Raw genomic sequence first — 23,225 nt, forward strand, 5'->3', positions numbered from 1 at the left:
GTTATTTTTAAATGGTTTTATTTATTTCCTTTCCTTTTTTCTCTCTTTTGCTTACCTTTGGTCATGTACCTTGCTTTACTTAATTGCTTACATTTTAACGTCATCGTTTCTAATTTCTAAATGACAACCTCACACACACACACACACACACAGTTCCCACTCGATTTTCAGCCACATAAACTAAATCTTTATGTGTGGTTTCCTCTATTCTTACGTTCAGTGCCTTGTCAGCTGCCTTCTTGGCCTTGTTTGCTGCCTCCTCGGCTGCCTTGATTGCCTCCGTGATGTTTTTGTAGGCGTCGACGGCGGCGAGGGCGTCCTTCACATCGGCTCGGCCGCTCGAGTTCTTTACGGCCCTGAAACAAACACACACACAAAAGAACCTCAGTACCTCATGTAGAAGTATAAACCGGTCTTATTTAATCTTACAGCTTATTTAAATATCTCTGTATGCAAAAAGCAATGTAGAACTGAGTGGTGTTTCATTAATACTGCGAGTTGTCCCGTTACAGCATGGTGCTCAGATCAAACAGTACAAACAAGTAAATAAAGTGTTCCTTACTCCTGGAGTTCGTTAGCCAGCTTGTTGAGCAGCGCGGCGTGATCCTCGGCGTCCTTCACCAGCCCCTCCAGAGCGGCCTTCTGGGAGATGCTGTTCACTCGGTCCGTCAGCTCGGTCTTCGCTCCGTCCAGCTCTGCAGCGAGCTCCTCATATTCCTGTGAGGAAATAATCAGCATTAAAACCGAACAAAAACAAACCAAAACCGGAAAAACAGTCTGATGGTATCTGTTGTTGTTGTATCTGATTGAGATTACAGCCTGCTGAGATTTGAGTACAGTACGCTATTATTAACTTATTTAACTAAAGTTTTTTTTTTATTATCCTTCTCATGTCATTACTTGTTAAAAACCTTTTTATACTTGTATAATTATATATATATATATATATATATATATATATATATATTAAGACAGGTACATTCTTCCTTTTATAAAATTTAGTCGAAGCTTATTTCCTATTTCAATTATTTTTATCTTATTTATTCAATTTTACTTTACGTTTACATTACATTTTTACGTCTTATTATTAGTATTTTACTGATCTAACCGCATATCTGATTAGAGTTATGTATTGTAGAATGTTACTGGAAATACAATAATTATTTTTGTACTCACTTTCTTAATGTTTTGCTTTTTATATACTTTTCCAAGTCTGTTGCCATTTATATTTCTTTATTGCTTACCTTACTTTTTCATTTATTTTCTGGCAGGTCTGATTTAGATTTTTTTAGTTTTGTAAATTCCAATTTAATCTGCCACTGTTTACTGTTTGTATTTACCTTTAAGTTGACTTTTTTTTTTTTTTTTACCTTTTTCATTCTTTTACTTTTCATTCTCATTTTATTTTCATTCACTCTTGTGCTTGTTTTTTCACTTCCTTTTGCTTTTTATTTTCTTATTTTACTAATTTACTTTTATATCATCTTTTAGCTTACTTTATATTACCTTGATTTTCCTCATTTGTCTTACTTAATCCTTTTTCACTTACTGACCTGTAAACCTTTGCTTACTTTTATTTGCCTGCCCTATTTACATTTTTACTTTCATTCCTTATATATTTTAACAAAATATTCTTTTTTTCACTTATTTACAAGACCTTCTTAATTATATTTTTTTTTACTTGTACTGATTTAAATTTAGATGTGTAATATTTACTAAAAAAAAAAAAAAACATTTAAAATGTATGTAAAACATCAGTTTAAGAAAAAAATTAAACCTGTATAATTTATTCTTCGTTGCTTTTACATGCACATTTCCATTTATTTAGACGAAAAACAGAGGCAGCTCTGAAGTACATAATAATAAGAGAAATGGTGTACGTTCTTGAGACATTACCTTCTTACTGTCACTGAGCATCTTCAGCAGGTCTTCAACGTCTTTCAGCTGATCCTTCGCCAAACCGATGTCCTTCTCCACATTGGCTTTCTCCTTTTCCAGACTGGTGATGCGTTTCTATCGGTGGAAACAGAAGAGGTGAAGATTTTAACACTAATCTTTATTTTATCTGGTGAAGGGTTTTGTGTGAGCAGGTGAGATGTTGCGCATTCGTACCATCTGATCGCTGAGGGTCTGAGCGTTGAGTGTGTTCTGTGTGTTGGCTTCCTGCACATTGTCATTAGCTTCCTTAAGGGACTTTTCCAGATCCTTAAGCTTCTTCTCGTAGTCCTCCAGAAGCCTCCTGATCCTCTCAGCTGCCTCCTGGTTCTGAGTTAACTGCTTTGTGCAGTTGTTTTTGATGTAATCTAACACTGCCGTGCACACACACACACACACACACACACACACACACACACACAATAAGATTATGATTTCCTTCCCTATAATACAGTCCGAAGTATATATAAAGCAAATATAAGAACTCTGATGGGGGTTTGTGATTCTTCAGTACAATACTAGAAAACAATATAAATGGTACAACAGATAATTTTTGACCGTCCAATCTGATTGGACGAGGATCTCTACAAGTGTCGATAAAGGACAGTAAGATCACAGGGACTTTAACTATAAGTATCATCCCTAATATTGAATAGTGTTTGTGGAACTTTTGTACAAAAGCACCCTAAATCACAGCCGTGCTAATATTCAGCACAACAGCACTCCCTCTTATAAGACATATAGATATAATTAGATAATATATAATTGCATAATATCATTGTATATAATTCTACAATTTAGTAAAATACTACTACTACTACTACTTATAATAATAATTAGTTTGGCATGGAATGTTTTTAGACGATTCTGCATTTTTGATATGTTATACAATTTATTTTATTAAATCTTTTTTTATTTGACAAGTTTTTTGATGATTGTAATTTTTTTGTTTATTTTTATGGATTGTTTTAAAATTTATGTTTTTAAAAAGTTATCAGATAATTATTTATTTTGTTGATTCTTTTTTATTTTGTTTTATAAGATGATTATTTTAAAAACAAAATAATTGAAAAAAAATTAGACATTTACTTTTTTTTAGATGAATATGCTTCTTTGATTATTCTGTATTTTATAAAAAATATTTATACTAAATAATAATGATTATTTACAATATGATTATGAGGTTTTGTTTAAAGATTATTCTGGAGTTTTTTGTTTTGTTTACTTTTTTTTGTTAATGATTCCAACGGTAAAGACTTTTCTACAGACTCCATTTGAACTCCACTTGGGGGACCAAGAACAGATAAACCTATGTTATCCTTGCAGGCTGGTTTAATTCCCTTACGTTTCTTTGCCTCGTCCAGTTCCTTCTCCGCAGCGTCCTGCTGAGGTTTGAAGCTCCTGTCCTGCATCGCCTGCACCAGCCGCTCAGCCTCCTTCAGCAGTTTGTCCGCGTCTCCTGAAGGAAGTGTGCTGCCGCCTCCCGATGACGGATCGTTCAGCTGCTTCAGGAGCTCTGAGAGATCAAGGATACGGAAATGGTGTTTAAACTTCTAACGTTATTTAATGCTCAATTAAAATGTGATGCTAAAAGTGTGTGTGTGTTTGTTCACCTTGGATTTTCCTGAGCATGTCCAGCACCTGATTGTTGAGATCTTTTGCTTTGTTGTGAGTCTTGTCTGCATTTTTGATCGCCTTTTGGGCCTCATTTGACTTTTTCTCAGCCTTATATAAACACAAATACAAATAACAACAATAGAAAAAAATAAGAACAATATTTCACTAAAGACTTTTTATTGAAATTAGAAAAAAAAACCTACCTCCTGCTTCAGCCTGTTAATGTCTCCATTCAGAAGGCGTACTTCCTGCTCCAGCTCGGTCACTTTGGGCCTCAGGTCGTCCACGACAGTTGAGTAATTTGTCACCATTTTCTGAAAAAGCAGTGTGTCTGTATTTTCAGTCTTCTGGTTTACTTGGTTTATGGGTGTAAAGCTAAACTTGAATAATTCAATAAAAATACCTTCACGTCAGCAATGGCTTTCTCGAGCTCCTTCAGGCGCCGATACGCCTCCGAGTTGGAATCGATGGAGCGCAGCTGCACCCTGAGCCGCTCCAGCTCCCCATCCAGGCGCTCCAGATCATTTAGTAAGGTCTGGGCACAGCTGTCACACTCTGAGGGACAAACACAGATAAACATCATGCTGGTCCGCGCGCACGAGACTTCCTCTGAACAAAAACAGGCGAGTGGAGAGCGGCGTACCTGTACACTTCTCCGCGGGGTTCGTGTCGATGGGGTCCTGGACGTAGTTGCACACTGGAATCATAAAGAAGGAGCATTAATAAGTCTCATTCCCCATGCCTGTCTCAGGGACGAATCAAACAGAGCTTAGAGAAAATCTTTATTATGGTACGGATGCTGAAAGTCATAGAGGACGGTACTGTACCTCCGGTGGTGGACGAGCAGGAGTTCCCGTTGCAGTTGCACGGCTGACATCTGCCTCCGTATTCACTCGGACTGCCAAAGTACCCGGGAGCACACCTGGGGAGAACACGTACATTTACACACCGTTCACACACCAGTAAAATGAGACCTGGAACAAGTATAGACAGTCAAATAAATTAATAAGTTTTATGATTTCCTCGCTCTTACACATTTCCATAATTTTATTTTTAGTAATTTTTTTTATTTTGTGAAGCTTCTTTGAGACAATGACCACTGTTTAAAAGCGCTATACAGTAAAATAAAACTTAATTTAACTGAAAGGAAAAATAAAATAAGAAACAACAAACATCAAGCTACACTCCAAAATGGTTTTTCTTTCAATAAATCTGCTATTTATTTATTGATTTAACTTATTTTTTACTTTAAATGGTGAAAATGATGATAATAGTTGATGGCGAGAAATATTTATTTTTATTGCTTTTTTTTATTATTCTGTCTTAATAAGATCTTTCTTTCTTTCTAGGCTTTCTTGGTGATTCAAGTTTTATTTTAAGGATTTTCCATTCTTTTAGTAGGATTATTTTTGATGATGTTTTATTATTATTTTTTGGGAAAAAAAGGTTGTATTTTGTAGATAATTCCATTTTTTAAAGAATCTCTATTTTTCTTTTTTTTAAGATAATTCTTAAAATATATATTTGATGATTCAGTTTTTTTAGTAGGAGGGCTGATGATTTGTTTCTAAAAATGATCTGGATTTTCTAAGAAATTGCTTTATTTTAGGGACTATACTGAATTTTAATGATTGCTTTTTTTATGATTCCTCACCCCCTCCTCCCTGAATAATTCTGGTTTTTGTTAGTTAGTTTTCTTATGATTTATGATATTTATTTATTCATTTATTTTAGTTCTGTGTTTTTTTTTTTTTTTTGGAGACTCAGGATGTTTTGGAGAGAACTCTGGGTTTGTTTAATTTTGTGTTTATTTTTTTTAAATCTTTTTTATTATTATTATTATTATTAACTTAACCATCATAAATTACCCAATAAAGACGGCTTCATTTAAATAACTGCGTGTGTTTAATGCTGATGTGAAAAGTGTTTTTGGTCATGTGATAACTCACCTCTCACAGTGTTCTCCTGTGTATCCTGGTTTACACTGACAGCGGATTCTCCCAGACGTCTCACTGCAGCCCACGGCAAAACTGAGGAAACAAACGGGAGTCATGAGTTCCTCCAGATACGGACTCAGATCACAACAATGTTGAGGCTCACAAGCTTGTACTATATCTCTATGATCACTATGTAGAGCAGAGTTACTGATGTCTCTGTACTGGACTGCCTCCAGAGCTACACCCAGATCTAAAGACAGATTGTGGTTCGCCACAAAAACAACAACCCTGATTTATTTTGTCATTTGCACAAAAATGTGATATTTATTTTGTTTGAATAATGTAATGAATTCAGAGATTTTTTTTTTGTTTAAAAAATAATCACACAAATTTAAAATATTAAACAAAAATGATCTAGAATCAGAAATTATTTAGTGAAAAAAAAGTGAGTTTTGTAAAAAAAAGAAAAAAAAAGTTTTAAAAATATTTTAAAACCAAATTCTTTTAAAGAATATAAATATAAAAAAATGTATGGACACAATAAGAACAATAATAATAATAATAATTATTATTATTGTTCTTATTTATTCTTATAATAATAAGATAATAATATCTTATTATTATAAGAATAAATATATATAATAATAATTATTATTATTATTATTATTATTATTATTGTTCTTATTTGCTCTTATAAATTCTTAACAAATTTTTTTTTATTTAGTTAGAAAATGCTCTGTGTGTGTGTGTGTGTGTGTGTGTGTGTGTGTGTGTGTGTGTGTGTGTTTGTTGGTTGAGTAGGTAGGGGTTCCTCACTTGTTGCTCTCCTGGCGAAGTGGACAGGGACAGATCGCGCAGGTTCCCAGATCGGCGTTGCCATAGTAACCATCTTTACAGCGCTGGCAGTGATCTCCGGCTGTGTTTTCCTGGCAGTTCTGTTCAGAAAGAATCACTGGGTCACTAAGAAAATCACTTTTCCCTACTTTTTTTTTTTCTTCTTCAAACAGGCTTTAATTCTTTTGCTGTCATTGTTTCACTGAGCCCAAGACTTTATATTTCTAAGCATGCATGCATATCGCCACCTCCTCTTATCTCATTCAGGAGAATGCTGTTTCAGTCGTAGTGCACTGAAAACAGCTTGGAGTTTACCCTGGAATTAAAGAAACGCAATTTTGAAGCACATGGTGTGTTACTGGAGTCGTGTGGTCTTCCTTCAGTACACACACGTTTAACATGATCACAGCTCGACTAAATGGCTAAACGGTTCCCTCGTGTGCATGTAGTCTTTTATTGAAAAAAACAATTATTATACAAACATCTGTACGAAACATGATGCATGGCTGCAGCTATACAAGCACAAATAAGGGCACTGAATTATCCTATCTCGTTCTTCACCCTCATGACACATTAACACACTGTGGTGAAGACTTTTAAGTCATTTGTTCACACTGCGTAGGAGTCCAATCAGATCGTCCTCAAATCTGATTTTGGCAGTCGTACACTTTTTGGCACAACATTGCGGAATCAAGTTTCAGGGAATAGGAAAAAGATCAAGTTGTCTTAAAGACACCATAACACAAATAGAGTGTGTAGAGCCAAGAGACCTATTGGAGAGCTTTCTCGCAGTACACTGGCTATTCCACTATTCTGGCGGAAAGGAATTTAACTTATCGCATATTTTCAGTATAAACAAATTAAATATTTAATCCGTACAAGGATAAAGATTAGTTAAGCACTGTTAGGTTTCTGTGTGTGGAGTCTCATGGGGCGGAGTGTGAGCCCCCTGCTGGTCAAATAATGCATTTTTTTTTTGTACAATTATTAAAGACTGATTACAAAGAAATTCAAATCATGCTTCACATGGCATCCCCAAAACAGGTGCAAATTCATTTCCATAACTATAGTAGTTATAAAAGGGTTAATTACATTTTTCTATACCTTAATAGTTCTGTTAGCATTCCTTCATCTATTTAATGTCTCTACTTAACTGAATGTAGATGAAGTTTGAGTATTTATTGTGCTCTATTATTTTTTTTCTACTATAAAATCATGCAAAGTACAAAAGCATAAATTGACTGTATGGAACCTGACTGTCTGCTTCATGGGATTATCACTGCTAAAAAAAACCTGGCCTCCTAGGAACTCCCTAATAGAAAAAAAAAAAAAAAAAACTGGCAAAGACGTTCTGTTGTCCTCCATACAGTGCTGAACTCACTCAAAGGAGTTCCTGGGAGGCCAGTGTTTCAGACATGGCTCCGGCGTACTGAGAAAACTTTCCACCTTGATCGTATTCAAGCATGCATTAGTGTAGGAGGGGATTATATAGAAAAATACTGTGTTGTCATTCTAAACAATCAAAAGTCCCGGTTTGACTTGAACACCCCACATACTGCGCGTGCTATTCTGGGAAAACCCTTCAAAGTCTGACACTTTATATTATACATTAAAGTTACCACTAAAAGTGAAGAATGAAAGCCTAGGCAGCATGAACTATATTTTATGGATTCTTTACGGTGGTTTACAGACAGGCTAAAAAAAAAAAAATCGAAATGCTTTTAAAAAATACAGCTTGTCGCATTTGTTCTTACCAGACATCTTCCTGTAGTCTCGTCACACTCGTCTGAACGTCCATTACATGCGCAGGGAACACAGCGCCCATTTCGGTCTCTATAGTAACCGCGAGTACATCTCTGTAGGAAGAGAGAAAGAGAAGGAAAGAAACGCATGAACTTTCTCATCTTTAACAACTTCTGAAGAAATATCTATTTTTCTCTTCCTGTGTGTTCAGTGATGTGGTGATATTGACTGATGGTGGCGGTTCGAACATGACGTAATGTTACACACAATATAGAGTTGAAGTATTTAAAAAGTATAATAAAAGAAGAGAATCACTAGGATGTCCTTAACGGCTGTTTGATTTGAAAACAGATGCTCGTTAACAGGGACGGGAATCACCAGGGATCACCCGATACGGTATTATCACGATACCTTGGTACCGATTCGATTTGTATTGCGATGCTGGAAGTATCAATTTTTTTTTTTTTTATATCCTGTTCCTGTTCTAAACAAATGTAGCAAATAAATGTTTCTACCACACAGGATGTGTGAATAGTTTAGGGTGTGCCACCCGCAGGATTATAGAGGAACTGCAAAATCAAACATACCTGTATATAAATTAAAAACGCATTTAAAAACGAGTCAGTCTGGTAATATATGAATTGTCACAGAAAAGAATATAAAATAAAAAAGAATAAAGAATAAAGCATAAAAAATATATTTTTTTTGCCTGAGATTAAACCATTTTTATCAGTATTTTTTTTCTTTAGATTTTAAGTAAATGAATAAAGAAATAAACAAATTACAATGGCTTAATGGCACACTACTGAAATTCCTGCCAATTATTAGTTTTTAGACCTTCAAACGAGTCACCTATCTCACAAAACACCATCCAGCTACAGGATCCCTGCATTTGAACTCTTAATTCTCAGAGACGAAAACTGAAAACTATCGAAGTAAGATCCCAAATAAGAAATACAAATCCTGGTTTAAAACCCTGAAGCAGGAACTCGAACGCAAGACTTCACCGTCAAAACCACAATACCTGGCTCAGGTTTCCATCATCCAGTAAAGGAATCTCAATCCTCTGTGTGTCCGAATCACTAAGTGAAGGAATGTGAATCCTCTGAACGCCCGCGCTGCTAAAGGAAGGGAAGTGAATCCTCTGCTGCCCCTGGTCGTTTAGCATGGGCTTGTCGTTTTGCACCCGTGTCCCGGAGTGCCGGTGCCTCTGAGGCGCATGGTGAGAAGGTCTCGGTCCGGCAAAACAAAGATCCAACAGCGTGAAGCTGATGAGGAGCCAGATAGCTTGTTTTACGCGCTTCGCTAACATCCTGCTGGTAGCGTCTGAACTCTTGAGTTGACTGTGTGAGTGAGCGTGAGCAGAAGGTGCTTTTAAGAGTGCTCTGATTTTGGGACACACCCCGAACATGTGCTCATACCTGCGTCAGGGGAAATACACTCACAAACTGAGCACACCACCCCCCCTCCCTCACACACACACACACACACACACACACACACACACACGTAGACTTTTCCTCCAGTGATATAATAATTAGTGTAGCTAATCAATGTTATGACTACAGCTAAACACAACTAAGAGATTTGAATCTTATTTAAATCCTCACATAATTAATCCTGTCGTTCAGGGTCGCTTTCAGGACATGGAACTCTGTCCCAACATTATGAGGAACGTTGCTTCTTTTTTTTTTTGGTCCTCACAAATAACTAATTACTTCCAACACAAGGAGATACAGTGGTATAGATTTATTTATTTTTAGATTCAAATTATTCATTGTGTTAACTTTGCTATTTTGCTCATATAACTTCAACAAAACATTTAATAACACTAAGTTTAAACATTTATATATCAAATTATTTAGAATGCTACAAAAACCGTAATATATATATATATATATATATATATATATATATACATAATGTATAAACAATGTTTATGCATATATAAATTTTTTCTATAATGTTCCCTTATATATATAGACTTTAACCAAAATATAGATTTATAGAAATGCATGTCTGAAGCCTTAACTATAATTTAAAAAAATCTTTAAATAACAAAAAAAAAAAAAAAAAAATGCAATGTTTTAAACTCTAAAGCATGATCATTATTCATATAAAATTCTTATACAAGGATTTAAAGGACCTGCGTTTGAGAATTTATTATTATTATTATTATTATTATTATTTTTAATACTATTATTTATTATTGTTGTTGTTGTTGTTGTTGTTAATAATAATAATAATAATAATAATAATAATAATAATAACATTATTGTTAACAACAACAAGTTCACTAGTGTATCATATGATTTTTAATATTTTATTACATTTTATATTAATATAATTTTATAATTACATCCATATCATTGTACACATAAGGATATTATAAAAATGTTATTTTGACTCTAAAGAATACAGTATTTAAAGAAAATTATAGAATAATATCTTTTTGTATTTCTGTCTCAAAAATTGATGCATAATCATGTTTTGGGAATGAACAATAACAAAAAAAAAAACCCTACACAATCATATCACACTCAGACAGTGAGTGTATGCAATACTCAGTACTGAATCACACGAGCCATAGACACTGCACATAGGAAAGTAAGGGAGTGGCTGCCACTCCTCACACATGCAGACACACACACACACGGAAAGTGTGTACAGTACAAACCGGCCGACTGCTGGTTTTTGGTAATGCAGAACTTCCACACCCTGCCCGAAGGTGTCCCAGCATGTCCCGTGTGTGTGTGTGTGTGTGTGTGTGTGCAGATTTTATACTGCTGCAGGCGATAGACTTTGTACTTCCTGCGTGCGCCGCTTTCCTGGGTGAGGCTTTACATTATACGTGTGTCAGTGCTGCTGTGGTTACCACGGTGAGAAAACAAACCCCTTAGCTACGTTCTCAGCAGAGAAATTTAATAATAAAAAAAAATGAGTGATGCGCCGTACTTTAACATAGTCAATCGGTTACTATGTACTGCTTGTTAGTTTTAAACAAAGCTGCTGAAAAAAAAGATGCTTTGTGTCTTTTTGACATGGCTTTCAATATAAACAATGTGGTGATAAATTACTCCATACATATACATATATATATATTACATATATATAGTTCTAAAAAGCACTGAATAAACTATGGAGGCGAGGAACAGTCTTAAGAAACTAATTTCCAGGGCTTCAGGGTTAAATCCCAAGTTGTGTTAAATAGAAAGCTAGTGCGCTATTAAGGGTTTTCCACACATCAAGTAGTACCCTTATTTAATAAGTAAAAAGTACCAATATTTTATCATTTTTAATATATTTTAAAAATAAGGTCAATGTATTACAATAAAGGTAGTCCCCAACTTACGAACATGTTCCATTCCAAGAGCACTCTGATAACTCAGATTTGTTCTTAAGTCCGACAAAGTAAGTCTTATACGCCTTTGACATGAATATGCTATGTAAAGCATAACAATCCATTTTTTTAAGTGAATTTGTCCTCTTTCCCCACACTGCCATCATGTGGGCAAAATTTGTAATTGCATCTAAGGAAATGAATCAATCTTACAGTGAAATGTCTCTGCGCCTTTGAATCGTGAGGGGAATCTCAGACGTTATTTTGTCTCAGAGCGGTTTTCCTCTGAATTGGACTGGGATTTTTTTTTTTTGAGGATTTTCTAAAATTACAATTATTCACCATCAGGACAGTTTTACAGGACAGACATTTTCTATCATTTTCAAATTAAATGTTCAGGAATGTTGCAGTTGTCCCTACACTATAAGTTATGTCACCAGATCAATGATGATTCTTTGTTGGAATTTTTTTTTGTTTAGTATTAGTCTTAGGTTTGGTACACTGTCTACAAGTACAGTACCAGTAAATGAGTTGTTATAATCCAAAGAATTCAGATTTGACTCAACTTTTCAAAGTGCAATCAATAATGCGACATACTGTAGCACAAACACAATCGACTCGTTACAGTACAGAATAATAAGCGCTAACTGTTTGTAAGTGACTAAAACCAAAGCTATTTAATTTACCTTAATTTTCACAATGTAAGTTTTATCCAACAATAAATAGCCACTGAGTCAGCTGTCATAGCTCTCTGATGACCTAGGATTAGTCAGAACTACTTTTCCAAAATTAATTTTGCCTCATTTGAAGTCAACTTCTTGAGGTACAAAAAGGTTGATCAGTGAGATGAATAACTTTAACAGTCTGGAGCTGTCTGGACCAACCGGTGGAGAAACATTTTGTATGATAATGTTAGTTTTTAAGTTCAGTTAATTAAGTTGTATAATATGTTCTGTTACAGATCTCTCTCTGTCTCTGTGTCTGTCTGTCTTTTGTTTGCTAAGCTGATATGATTCAGTACGTTACTGGGAATGCAATGTTCACAACCTTTATAGACATGAGTTAGAGTGGACTTGCTGCTGCAGGTTGATTTTGCTGTCAGCAGGCCGCGGGTTGTGCAGAATGTACTGTACATTACATTAACAATATGAAGCCGAACAGGAACATTTTCATGCCAATAGTGTAAAAGTAGTCAGGATTTGATGTTCTGAGCCAATCAAGTGATTGAGAAACTTAAATATTTAATAATAATAATAATAATAATACGTTCAATAATTAAAAAATATTATTCTCTCACATGCAAGATTGTCTAACGCTAAAATCGCTACATTGAAAATCGAAAACCTCTACATAACATTATTTTTAAAGCTTCAAACGTACACTTTTCAGTCAAGCACACCAGATTTTTTTTTATTTTTTATCAAAAGCCAACATCTTGACGAGTCAATCACATGGATTTCAGTCATATGATCAGTAAAGCAAAGAAACTTCCTGCACAACAGCAGCTCATGTGAGTGCTCTGAATGGGTTTAAAGGGTTTTTGGAGAATGTTGTCATCAAGAAAAGGGTGTTTGACTGTATATTATACATCGCTTAACGTCTGTCATACATGCTGTGAAATACTAGTTTGCACATGGCACTGTGAAGAAGCAGAGGAATAGCATTACAAACTAAGACACACACATACTGTGTGTATAAAGATGATGCTGGTTTGTGTGTTAAGCCGTTGGTTAAATGGTGCATAACTGCATGTGATAGTGAGCTGTGATATGTGAGGAGGAAGCTGATGATGCTGTAAACTCATGCTTTTTAATTGCTTATAATCTCCAACAATCTTTGTCAAATCTTCGTCTTTGTGTGCAATAAAAAAAATCTGCATTTTTCCTTGAGCCAATTTGCCGCCACTGCTTTCTGTTTGACTCGAGACAAAACCACAACCAGAACAGGAGTTTGCTATATTCTTTCTTAAAACATGACATATCGAAACACAATGTGGGAGGTGAAGTTATAGCTTTCGGCAAAAATCACACAATATTCACACTGATATACCCCAAATAATGTTGATCAAAATATTTAGCCATTTGTGCTTTTTAACACCCTTGTGACTCCAAGAAAACATGCAAAAAAAATATTCTCTATCACTTTGTGATACTTCTTGCTCCAGTTGAAAACACTTTTTAAAACTGCGAAAAAGAAAAAAAAATTATAATAATTTGCTGTCCAATTGTTTATTTACTTAAGTATAGTAAATTCCTGACCACAGTCTTTGAAATACTTTTTTTATAACACTATATATATATACTGTATATATACTGTTTATACTGTGGATCATTTCTTCTTTAATAACTGTTGCAAAATTACTGTGTTATGAGCACTGATTTAAAATTTTTATTAATGAATGAATCCCTTGCCCTAAATATTACCCTAATACGTTTTTTTTTCTATATTTACATTATAGGAAAAAATGTCATGTTATCGAATAACTACAATGCACAAATTGTCTAAAACATTTCTATGGTATGAAATTTACTCACTTACATGAAACTTATCAGACATAAGATACTCCTCACTATATTCTAAAGGGAAACTTTAATCTAAACAAATCTAAACAGAAGTGTTTTGTTTACTTATTCCTTAAGCCTTATAATTTCCATTTAAAAGTTATTATCTACAATAAAGATATTGTCCTGGAAAATAAGTTGGGGAGACGTAAGATGAGTAACATAACACATCGAGATTGGAGATTTTGGATTGTTTTTTTTGTCTGTTTGTTTGTGCACGCATTACATAAACATCTACTGAATGAATTTCATGGGGTTTTACTGATGTATTTGACTGAGCTTGAGGTAACATATAAGCTTCGTTTCATCACACCCGACCCACGGGAAGAGAAGATATGCTACTTTGAAATTTAAATGGAAAAGACCCTTTTATCATAAAAAACAATTAACCTTAAAAAAAAATAATTAGTTAAATACAAAATTCAACATATACCGCTGTACATTTTTAATACACACTGTGCAATTGAAATCTACTTAATAAACACGATCTCACACCTTTATTCCGTGCACTTCACAGTAACACATAGAAATTGTAGTTCATTTAGTTCAATTAGGTTAAATTCCACGTGAACAAAGTCGCGTGCACATCTAGTTTTAAATAATAATAATGATAACAATAATAATAATAATAATAATAATAATATTTTAAAAATGTATGTATTTTAAGAATCTATTCTCAGAGCTGCAGTTCTAAAAAAAAATATCTGTTAATTAAAATAGTTTATTTCTTTCCAACATAGAATAGTAGAAGCACTAATTTATTTTTTCATGTCTATCCAGCAAATTTGGTCAACAAACGTAACAAGACCTGAATCAGTGGTTACGATACTGTATATGTTCTGCCCTTGAGCGAGCTTGACATACAGAAATCAGTTAGATTCCTAGTCTTCAGTATTAGACTTGTTTCATGTTTAAAGCTTCATCTGTCAACTGTCCTCCTTGTGAGAAATTAAACACAAGATTTTATTCAGGCTGAAGGCTTCACAACGCTGTGCAGTCTGCCGGATCTCAGATCTGATTATCATGTTAGACAGAAACGATAAACCTGATAAGTCAAGAACGGGAGGTCAACGCGCCCCAGGATGTGTGTTCGAATCCCAATCAGACTGTGTAAGTGCTCTGCTGTGCTGACCTGACAGGAGTCGCCGGTGTACTCGGGTGGGCAGGAGCAAACCTCCACGGTGCCAGCCGGTGCCCCGGTGCCCACCCTGCTGGCCACCTCCAGGCCCACCTCGCCCACGCTGAGTCTCTGAGTGTGTCGGAAATACAGCGCGCGGATCCATATGGCCTCCAGCCGAGCCAGCACTCGCATCAGCTCTGCTCGGGACACGGGTCTGTTTGTCCCACTGTGACGGAAGTTTCCCTGTAGGACAGAGTGAGTACCATTTACGGTCAGATTATTCAGTTCATTCAGGACATAATTAACATCATTTGATGTAGATGTGTGAATTAAATTGTGTGCGTTATGTTAAAGTGTATGGAAACTTAGCAAAAGTATCTTTATAATTATTTTTTTATTATTTAACTATTAATTGATTAATTATTAATTGTGCTTAATTACCATAGTTTTCTCAATTTTTTATTTATTTTTTTTATAGAACATTCATGCCTTTGTAATGCACTCTAAGTGGCATTTAATGCAATAATCTTCATCTTTTCTTTTTTTTTTGTACCAAAAGCTAAAAATCGAATAAAAACCAGTATAATGAAAAAGAGAGAACTGGGATCAATTGTAACACACTATAAATTCTAAAAATGAATAATTGCAAAACAAAATGAATACACAATAATATAAACAACAACGACAGCAACGAAATGTGGGTCGTTCAAGTCAAACCGGGACTTCTGAACACAGTGATACAGACTAAAAACTCCTTTTATTTCTCGATATAATCCTCTACTGCACCAGTGCATTCATCCAAGCGTTTCGCTAGTGCTTTGGACACCATCAACGGCCAGGATCGTCATTAACGTACGTACAGACTGATTTAAAATGTTTGCACCATTCAAATATTTTACCGCGGCTAATACCGATATCAAGGGCCTCAACATGACGGTGCCGGGGTTTAAACCTAGAACCTTCTGATCACAAGTCCAAAGCCTTAAACACAGAGCAACAACCACCATAGCAATTACAACACCTAGAACAGTAACTATAGCAACGATAAGAAACAAACAGCAGTAATAAGAGCACCGAGAATAACCAACAGCAATAAAAACACCACCAGCACCACTAAAGGCAACATCACCAATAGCAACCACCAGACTCAACATTCATTTAATCCAGTTTAATTTCAATGCCTTGTTCTGGACCAGACAGTTTATCAGGTGAAAGGAGAGCGCTGTGCCGTGTGGTGTTGACGGTGTCGCTGCCTGTATAAAGAGCGCAGCAGCTGAAGCTCCGGGCGTCTCGGCCTCGTTCACAGCCGTGCGAGTTCACTGCTTGAGTCAGATTTGATTAAACGCTGGCTGGAGATGTGATGACACGCACCTGGATTCAACATAAGCATCCAGCACTGTGATCCTTTTGGCACATCAACACAAGATTATAAATTAGCGAGGAGCGAATTCTTCAGCTTTTCCAATGCGATACCCCTCGATATTCCATCAAGCCACAACCTGTTTCTTTCTGAGCTAGCTACTGAGTAACGTTACGTCTGTGTGGCTGAATTGCAAAAAAAAAAAAAAAAAGGTGGTGTGTGTGTGTGTGTGTGTGTGTGTTACCTCGACTAGCTGCACACGACCTTGATAAACCCTGTCTGGGAAAGGCGACTGAGGGTCCTGATAGACCATCGTCATTTTTTCTCCCTGTGGCAAAAATAAATCATTCTGTATACAATCTCTGAACAGATAAACACGAGTCAATATACTGTACGTGGTGGATAAATACCTTGAGAATAACGTCAGGGTGCTTGTCTAGGAGCCTCATCCCTTCATTCGGGAGACCGAAAGATTTGATCTGGTAGGTGAGGTTACCCCCGTAAGAGGACACCTGGAGCAAACATGGCACGGAATATAGGAAATATATCGCATTATTATTTTAATATTATAAAAAAATATATTTTTATCAATATTACTACATTTAAGAATATAGAAATGAATAGATTGATAAACAGATTAAGATAATTATAGTATAAATGGTATAGTGAAATGTATATCACAGTTTAATAACGGAAATGCATTTTAACTGCGATTAATTATTATTATTTCTAATTATCATTTATTATTATTACCTCGCTCCAGATCCACTGCATTTAAGTTCACGCTGAGGTTTACACAAAATCTAATTCGCTTAACAGTTTGTTTGTACCAAAACTATTAAAATTATGTTAATCTTATACTTATTACAGTTATAGCAATATGAAGCTCCTTATTTTGTTAACCTAAATATTCAGGAAAACAGATACATCTTTAAAAAACATGGTTTAAACACTTTGAGTGACTGTTCGGAAAATTACAGTCGAACCCTGAAATTCACGAGGTTACCTTCTCGAATATAAACCACAAATTTTAGGTAAGGTCCGAAAACAAAGCCGTGTTTATAGTTTAAACCCTAAATATAAACACGTTTAATGAATTATAAATAATACTTTATTTATATTATCTAATTTCGTAATAAAATTTCATAATTGTATGAATAAACACTTGAATTTCATTTCAAACCTTAAAACAAATAAACTGTAAGAATGTAAAGGTAGACGCGTGTACTGTACAGTACTGTACCGCTGTGTCTCAGTGCTAGAATGTAAAACACCGACTCTACTGTATATGTGCTGTATCTCATGCAGGTGTGTTTCTTTGTACTGTATCAGTAAATACTGTAGAGTAAATACGGTAAAATTCACCATAACGAGCCACGTTTTCCTCTACGGTTGCTTTGTGTTCTCTCTACAGTACTAAAACATGTATACAGTATTATATTTTATATGGAAGTTTAGCTGAATGTTTATGCTACAAAATTTCTCAATTATATTGTTCTTAATAGTTTAGTGTTAAAACGCATGAGAAGTTATACATTGGCACAAAAAATTTATATATTTGTGGTTTCCGTGAAATTGCAAGAGTTTTATTAGTTAGGTTCCGTGAAAAAAAAAATCCGTGAGCGACTGAGGCAGTGAATTATGAACCGCGACGTCACCGGAGTCGACTGTATTCAATTTCATGCAGTTTTATCTATGTGTATTGCTTTTATCGATGGTCATTGTTGCAAAGCAGCTTTACAGAATAAAAAGTAAATTAGGGGAATAAAAACATAATCTTGGAGGATATATTTATAAATATTTAAAAATGATCAGATTGTCCCTGATGAGCCGAGGGCGACAGTGTCAAGTAAAAAATGACCACAGGAATAAACCTTGAGAGGAACCAGACTCCAGACTCAACAGGGAACGTTCAGACATCTAAAGGACGTTCTTTTCACCACCTGAACGCCAGAACAGAGAACTATGTCTAGGCGCATGTCTTCCTGAGGGACGGTGGGACCAGAGGACTGGGCGGGAGCATACTGCAGTATGGGGTGTAATGAGTTTTAAATCTGATGTGAGCAGCTACAGGAGGCCAGTGGAGTAGTGGAATGGTGTGGGAGAACTTAGGAAGGAGAAACACAAGTCATAGAGCGGCATTCTGGACCAGACCTGAAGACAAACTCGCATATTTACTGAACGTTGCGTTTTGATGTGAACAGCTGTGGTGTGTAAACTCTCCCCTGAAATGAACACCTTGTTGTATAGTTGATTTGTTCCCGGACCTTTAGAACACAGTATTTTGTCTACTGGATAATAAAGGACTGGACTGGAGTCTTTCGCTCCTGATGTTGCTCTACAGTAGATGTGAGTGTGTGTGACAGCGGACGTTCTCACCCTGTCCCCGAGGTAGGACTGAGGCAGGACCCAGTGGAGCTGCAGCACAGACGCAGGAAGCTCCTGGACATCAGCCACCACAGTATTACTGAGCGAGTTTAACACACTCGGCACCTCGTCATGATCAGCGGTCACCAGGCGCCACAAGCGCATGTCCACAAACTGGACGAGGAGAGAGACAGAGAGAGGGAGAGAGAGACATTTTTTTCATTTAAGGTTTTTCTAAGAACCCCATCACTAAATCATCAACCGTATCATCAGCTACAAAGTAATGAACGTGCTCGTGGGTCAACGGAAAGAAAAAAAAGCATGGAATTAAAATGTACACACCTTCCCTCTGCGTTTTTCCGAGCTGTGGCACTGATCTGTCACACCGAAGCAGAAGCATTCGGTACATCCTTTTGGGTTGCTTGGGTCGAAATGAAACGAACCCTTACGGCACACGTCACACCGCAGCCCCGCCACATTACTCTGTAAGAGTACACACACACACACACACACACACACACACAAATATCTGTAACTACTCTAGATTATAGGTACCTCACATTTCCTTTTATCACACCTTTAAAATGTCACAAACAGAGGTTGCCAGGTGTTTAGAATATGGCCTTTTAAAAAATAACATAATAATAATAAATAAATAAATAAATAAATAAATAAATCACAGCTATTGCTATTTTTTGGGAAGCCTTCCAGTAATAATAAAAAATAATAAAAATCCATTATATCTGATCTACAGTTAAAGTAAATACAGTAGCGAATATCTACTAATAAAAGGAACAAGGCAGGATTTTGAGGTAGAGGACACGAGTTACGGCCGGTGAGACGTTACAGTGTTAACAGTCACTACACTGTAAATAAATGAATTGCCTTTAGGTTACTGTGGTAGTAAAAAGCAGCCTTTTGATGTGTTAGTGTGTAAAAGGTGAGCGGTTGCAAGATCACGTCATCATTCATACAAATTTTATATATAACAATAAATTCCTTTATGAATTTAACAAGTGAGTTAAAATGTTCTGTGTTTGATTTTGTTATTTATCTCGCAGGAGTTTTATATCAGAAGCAGGACGCTTCACACTCGTCACCTTGCAGACGCAGCGTCCGGTGTTGGGGTCGCAGTTCTGCGCCGTCACTCCTCCGGGGTTACACGAGCACGCCACACATTCAGGGAAACGGTAATAACCGGGGACACACTGCGAGCACTGCCGCCCACCTATCCTGGGTTTACAGCTGATACACACAAGATAAACCAGAACACACTTTATATACTTTATTCTACAGTAATATAACTTACAATATTATTTAATATGAATAAATAAATAAATGTTCGGATTATTTCACTAAGGCATATATTTGGAAACTCCCCATCCTTCAAAAAAAAAAAAGGACACAAAATTTAAAGTGAGTCATATTCACTTTATAATACTTAAATTTAAAACCCCACCAAATTCAAAGAATAAAAGTTAATTTAAAAAGAAATAGAAAACACGGCACCTCGTGTGCACACAATGTTTTATGGTTGTATGAACAGAAAAAGATACATTTTAAAATGTATGTAAAAAACACACACACAAAAAAAAAAAAAAATTCCGCATGTTAAAAAAAAACTTTTCACTGATTACTTTTTCAGATTTTATATTAATAATAATTATTATTATTATTATTATTATTATTATTATTATTATTTTCAGTGTATTTAGGTTGTGCACTGCATTGTTGATTCATTTTAATGGAAACACATCAATGTAATTTTTGAACGAATGCATCAAAATGCTAAAAATCTAACAGTGTTTAAATTTTATTTATAAAAATCCAACAATGTTAACACTTTTTCGTTTTTTCATTACGGCTGTTTAAAATTGTTTTATTGTAAACTAAACTCACTTTCAATTTCATTATTAAGAATCCAAAAGTGTTTTCATTTATTTATTTATTTATTATTAAGAATCCAGTAATGTTTATATTTATGTTTTCTTTATTTCTTTATTTATTTTCCGGTAGAAATTCATTCATAAAAATCCAACAACGGTAAAATTGTTTTTTAGCACTTTTTAAATTTTATTATGAATGGTTAACATTATTTTATTAAAACTTTAATTATTAGGAATCCAGTAGAGATTTTTTTTTTAATACAGTTTTTTTTAATTAATTAGTTTATAATTTTTTTCCAGTAGTGTTTTTATAATTTTTTTTTATAAAAATCCAACAATGTTAATTTTCTTTTATTTAAAATTCTATACATTTTTATTTTTTACATTATGGATGCTTAAATTTTTTTTATTGAGACCTAAACAGCGTTTCAGTTTTATTTTTAAGAGTCCAGGAGGGTTTCAAATTCACTGTTAGATCCTTTTTTCTAAGAAATCCTATTAACAGTCTTATAAAAGTATTTGAATTTGCTAATTAAAAATTAAATGGTTAAAAGTATGCACATTTTGGCTTAAATAAAACACACACACACACCCACACATACACCCACACACACACACACACACAAACACAAATTGCTAATACACAATTCTCCACATAGTCACTGTTACACACACACACACTTCTTCAGTAAACTCGCAGTGATTTCTGTAGATGATGAAACCTGGTTGTGTTGAGACCACACCCTGACTCACAAGCACTGGCCGGTGGTGACGTCACACTGTCCCACGTCTCCTCTTTGGATTCCGCTGGGTGAACAATCACAGCCTTCGCAGCCCAGCAGCGGGTGATAGCTGAACGTCTCGCTCTGACAAACGTCACACGCAGGACGCACCGTCTGAGGAGGACAAATACACTCACCGGTGACCTCATCACACAGCCGACGGCCACACTCGCACGCTGCAGGGACACACAGGGACAGAGATCAGCAGGAGTACTGTACATCTCAGGGGGGTTCCAACATTATAATCAGCTTTTAATAGTGAGGAGGAAATTAATTCATTACTCGACTTAATGCTGGGAATAATATTCACAAGACTGAAAATAGAAAATAAAAAACGCTGCACTATTGAACTCTAAATGTATTCTTCTTTTCTTTTTCCTATAAAAGCAGCTGTGCGTAATAAAGTGGTCTTGCTGATACATCACCACATTGCGTCATACTTCTTTATCTTAAAAAAAATTAAATAATAATATATTAATAAAGGACATTAAAAATGTATTGTTTTTTTTAGTGAGAATATAAAAAGGAGAACAGCATCAAATTATCACTTAGATTTCCTTAATTTCCAAGTAAATAAAGTACTTATATTAGATATAAAACAGTATGCTATAGTTTATATACAAGTCACTAAGTACACACTGGATGCAACAAATGAGATAAATAGGAAACAGGAAAAGACAAAGTTGATGAGCATGTGAAGGCAACACGTGGGTCATCCAGCAGGGGGCACTCACGTCTGCAGTATGGAAATCCGTAGAAGCCGGTGGCGCAGCGAGAGCACTGGAGCCCAATCACGTGAGGCCTGCACTGACACTGGCCTCCTACCGGCTCGCACGTAGGGCTGGTTGATCCGGCCTTATCACAATAACAAGGCAGAGCGCCGTCCAGATAGTGCGCGACCAGAGAGCGGGCCGAGCTCCTACAGAACTCAGAGGCACTGCGGAGGCTGAGGGGAAACGGGACAGGAGGTCAGAGTCAGGTCAGTGAGGAAGGAGGAGGCACAGGGAGAGTCGTCCGAATGCTAATATGAGAATGAAATTCAGAATTTAACAATGATTTCAGTAATAAGTTTAAGTGCACACGTACTCGATGTGAAATGCCTGAGCTCCACACTGAGTGATGAAATCTGAAGCCTTATCCAGAGCTTTGGGGTGAAGGAGTTCAGGGCTGTAGTTTTCCTCAGGAATCACCAGCACGGAATCCTTCAAAACCAATAGAGACATTGGGTTATCAATCATCACCATCATCATCATCATCATCACCATCACCATCATCATAACCATCATCATCATTATCGTCATCATCATCATAGCACTGATTACCAAATTATCTCACCTTCACAACTCTTCCCTTAAACTGTAATTCCCAGTGAGCTAATTCTGCACACCAACATGCCAAATAAAGTTAATCTTATTTAAATCGAATGTTTACCTACAATAATTACATGTTGCCTTGGTGTTTCATTAATTCAATTACAGTAATTATTGTCATATAAGCATGTGGCTTGTGTAGTCTAAAGGAAAACTTAGCAGCACATGTTTTATATTTGAATAAATATAATTAATTTTTTCGAGATAAATTATTTTTTTAGCATTTGTTTTATAATATCAAACTTAAAGTTGTCTTTTTCTAGTGACAGATTTTTTTAAATACCTAAAATAAAATAAAAAAGATTAAATAAATTATACATAAGTAGAACAATATTAGAGCTGTATTACATATTTATCTCAATATTTAGTACCA

The 23,225-nt window shown here is 35.5% G+C and overlaps 1 protein-coding gene across 3 annotated transcripts in view; it reads right to left on the reverse strand.

Annotated features, from left to right (window-relative positions):
• The window catches only part of si:ch211-241e1.3 (laminin subunit alpha-3), a 101,039-nt gene that overhangs the window by 17,415 nt on the left and 60,399 nt on the right, over positions 1 to 23,225 (reverse strand). For all 3 annotated transcript variants that reach the window (XM_053493440.1, XM_053493432.1, XM_053493450.1), the window contains exons 32-53: positions 22,569 to 22,684; positions 22,217 to 22,428; positions 21,454 to 21,658; positions 19,915 to 20,059; positions 19,157 to 19,297; positions 18,827 to 18,988; positions 16,858 to 16,959; positions 16,692 to 16,775; positions 15,100 to 15,330; positions 8,078 to 8,179; positions 6,306 to 6,424; positions 5,502 to 5,582; positions 4,380 to 4,474; positions 4,196 to 4,249; positions 3,956 to 4,107; positions 3,756 to 3,866; positions 3,549 to 3,660; positions 3,281 to 3,451; positions 2,113 to 2,309; positions 1,897 to 2,013; positions 563 to 717; positions 215 to 356 (exon numbers count right to left, since the gene is read on the reverse strand). In XM_053493440.1, coding sequence (XP_053349415.1) covers positions 215 to 356; positions 563 to 717; positions 1,897 to 2,013; positions 2,113 to 2,309; positions 3,281 to 3,451; positions 3,549 to 3,660; positions 3,756 to 3,866; positions 3,956 to 4,107; positions 4,196 to 4,249; positions 4,380 to 4,474; positions 5,502 to 5,582; positions 6,306 to 6,424; positions 8,078 to 8,179; positions 15,100 to 15,330; positions 16,692 to 16,775; positions 16,858 to 16,959; positions 18,827 to 18,988; positions 19,157 to 19,297; positions 19,915 to 20,059; positions 21,454 to 21,658; positions 22,217 to 22,428; positions 22,569 to 22,684 — 3,006 coding nt within the window. The remainder of the gene's footprint in view (positions 1 to 214; positions 357 to 562; positions 718 to 1,896; positions 2,014 to 2,112; positions 2,310 to 3,280; positions 3,452 to 3,548; positions 3,661 to 3,755; positions 3,867 to 3,955; positions 4,108 to 4,195; positions 4,250 to 4,379; positions 4,475 to 5,501; positions 5,583 to 6,305; positions 6,425 to 8,077; positions 8,180 to 15,099; positions 15,331 to 16,691; positions 16,776 to 16,857; positions 16,960 to 18,826; positions 18,989 to 19,156; positions 19,298 to 19,914; positions 20,060 to 21,453; positions 21,659 to 22,216; positions 22,429 to 22,568; positions 22,685 to 23,225) is intronic.

The sequence above is a fragment of the Clarias gariepinus genome, chromosome 1, assembly GCF_024256425.1.
Source record: "Clarias gariepinus isolate MV-2021 ecotype Netherlands chromosome 1, CGAR_prim_01v2, whole genome shotgun sequence".
Taxonomy (NCBI): Eukaryota; Metazoa; Chordata; class Actinopteri; order Siluriformes; family Clariidae; genus Clarias; species Clarias gariepinus.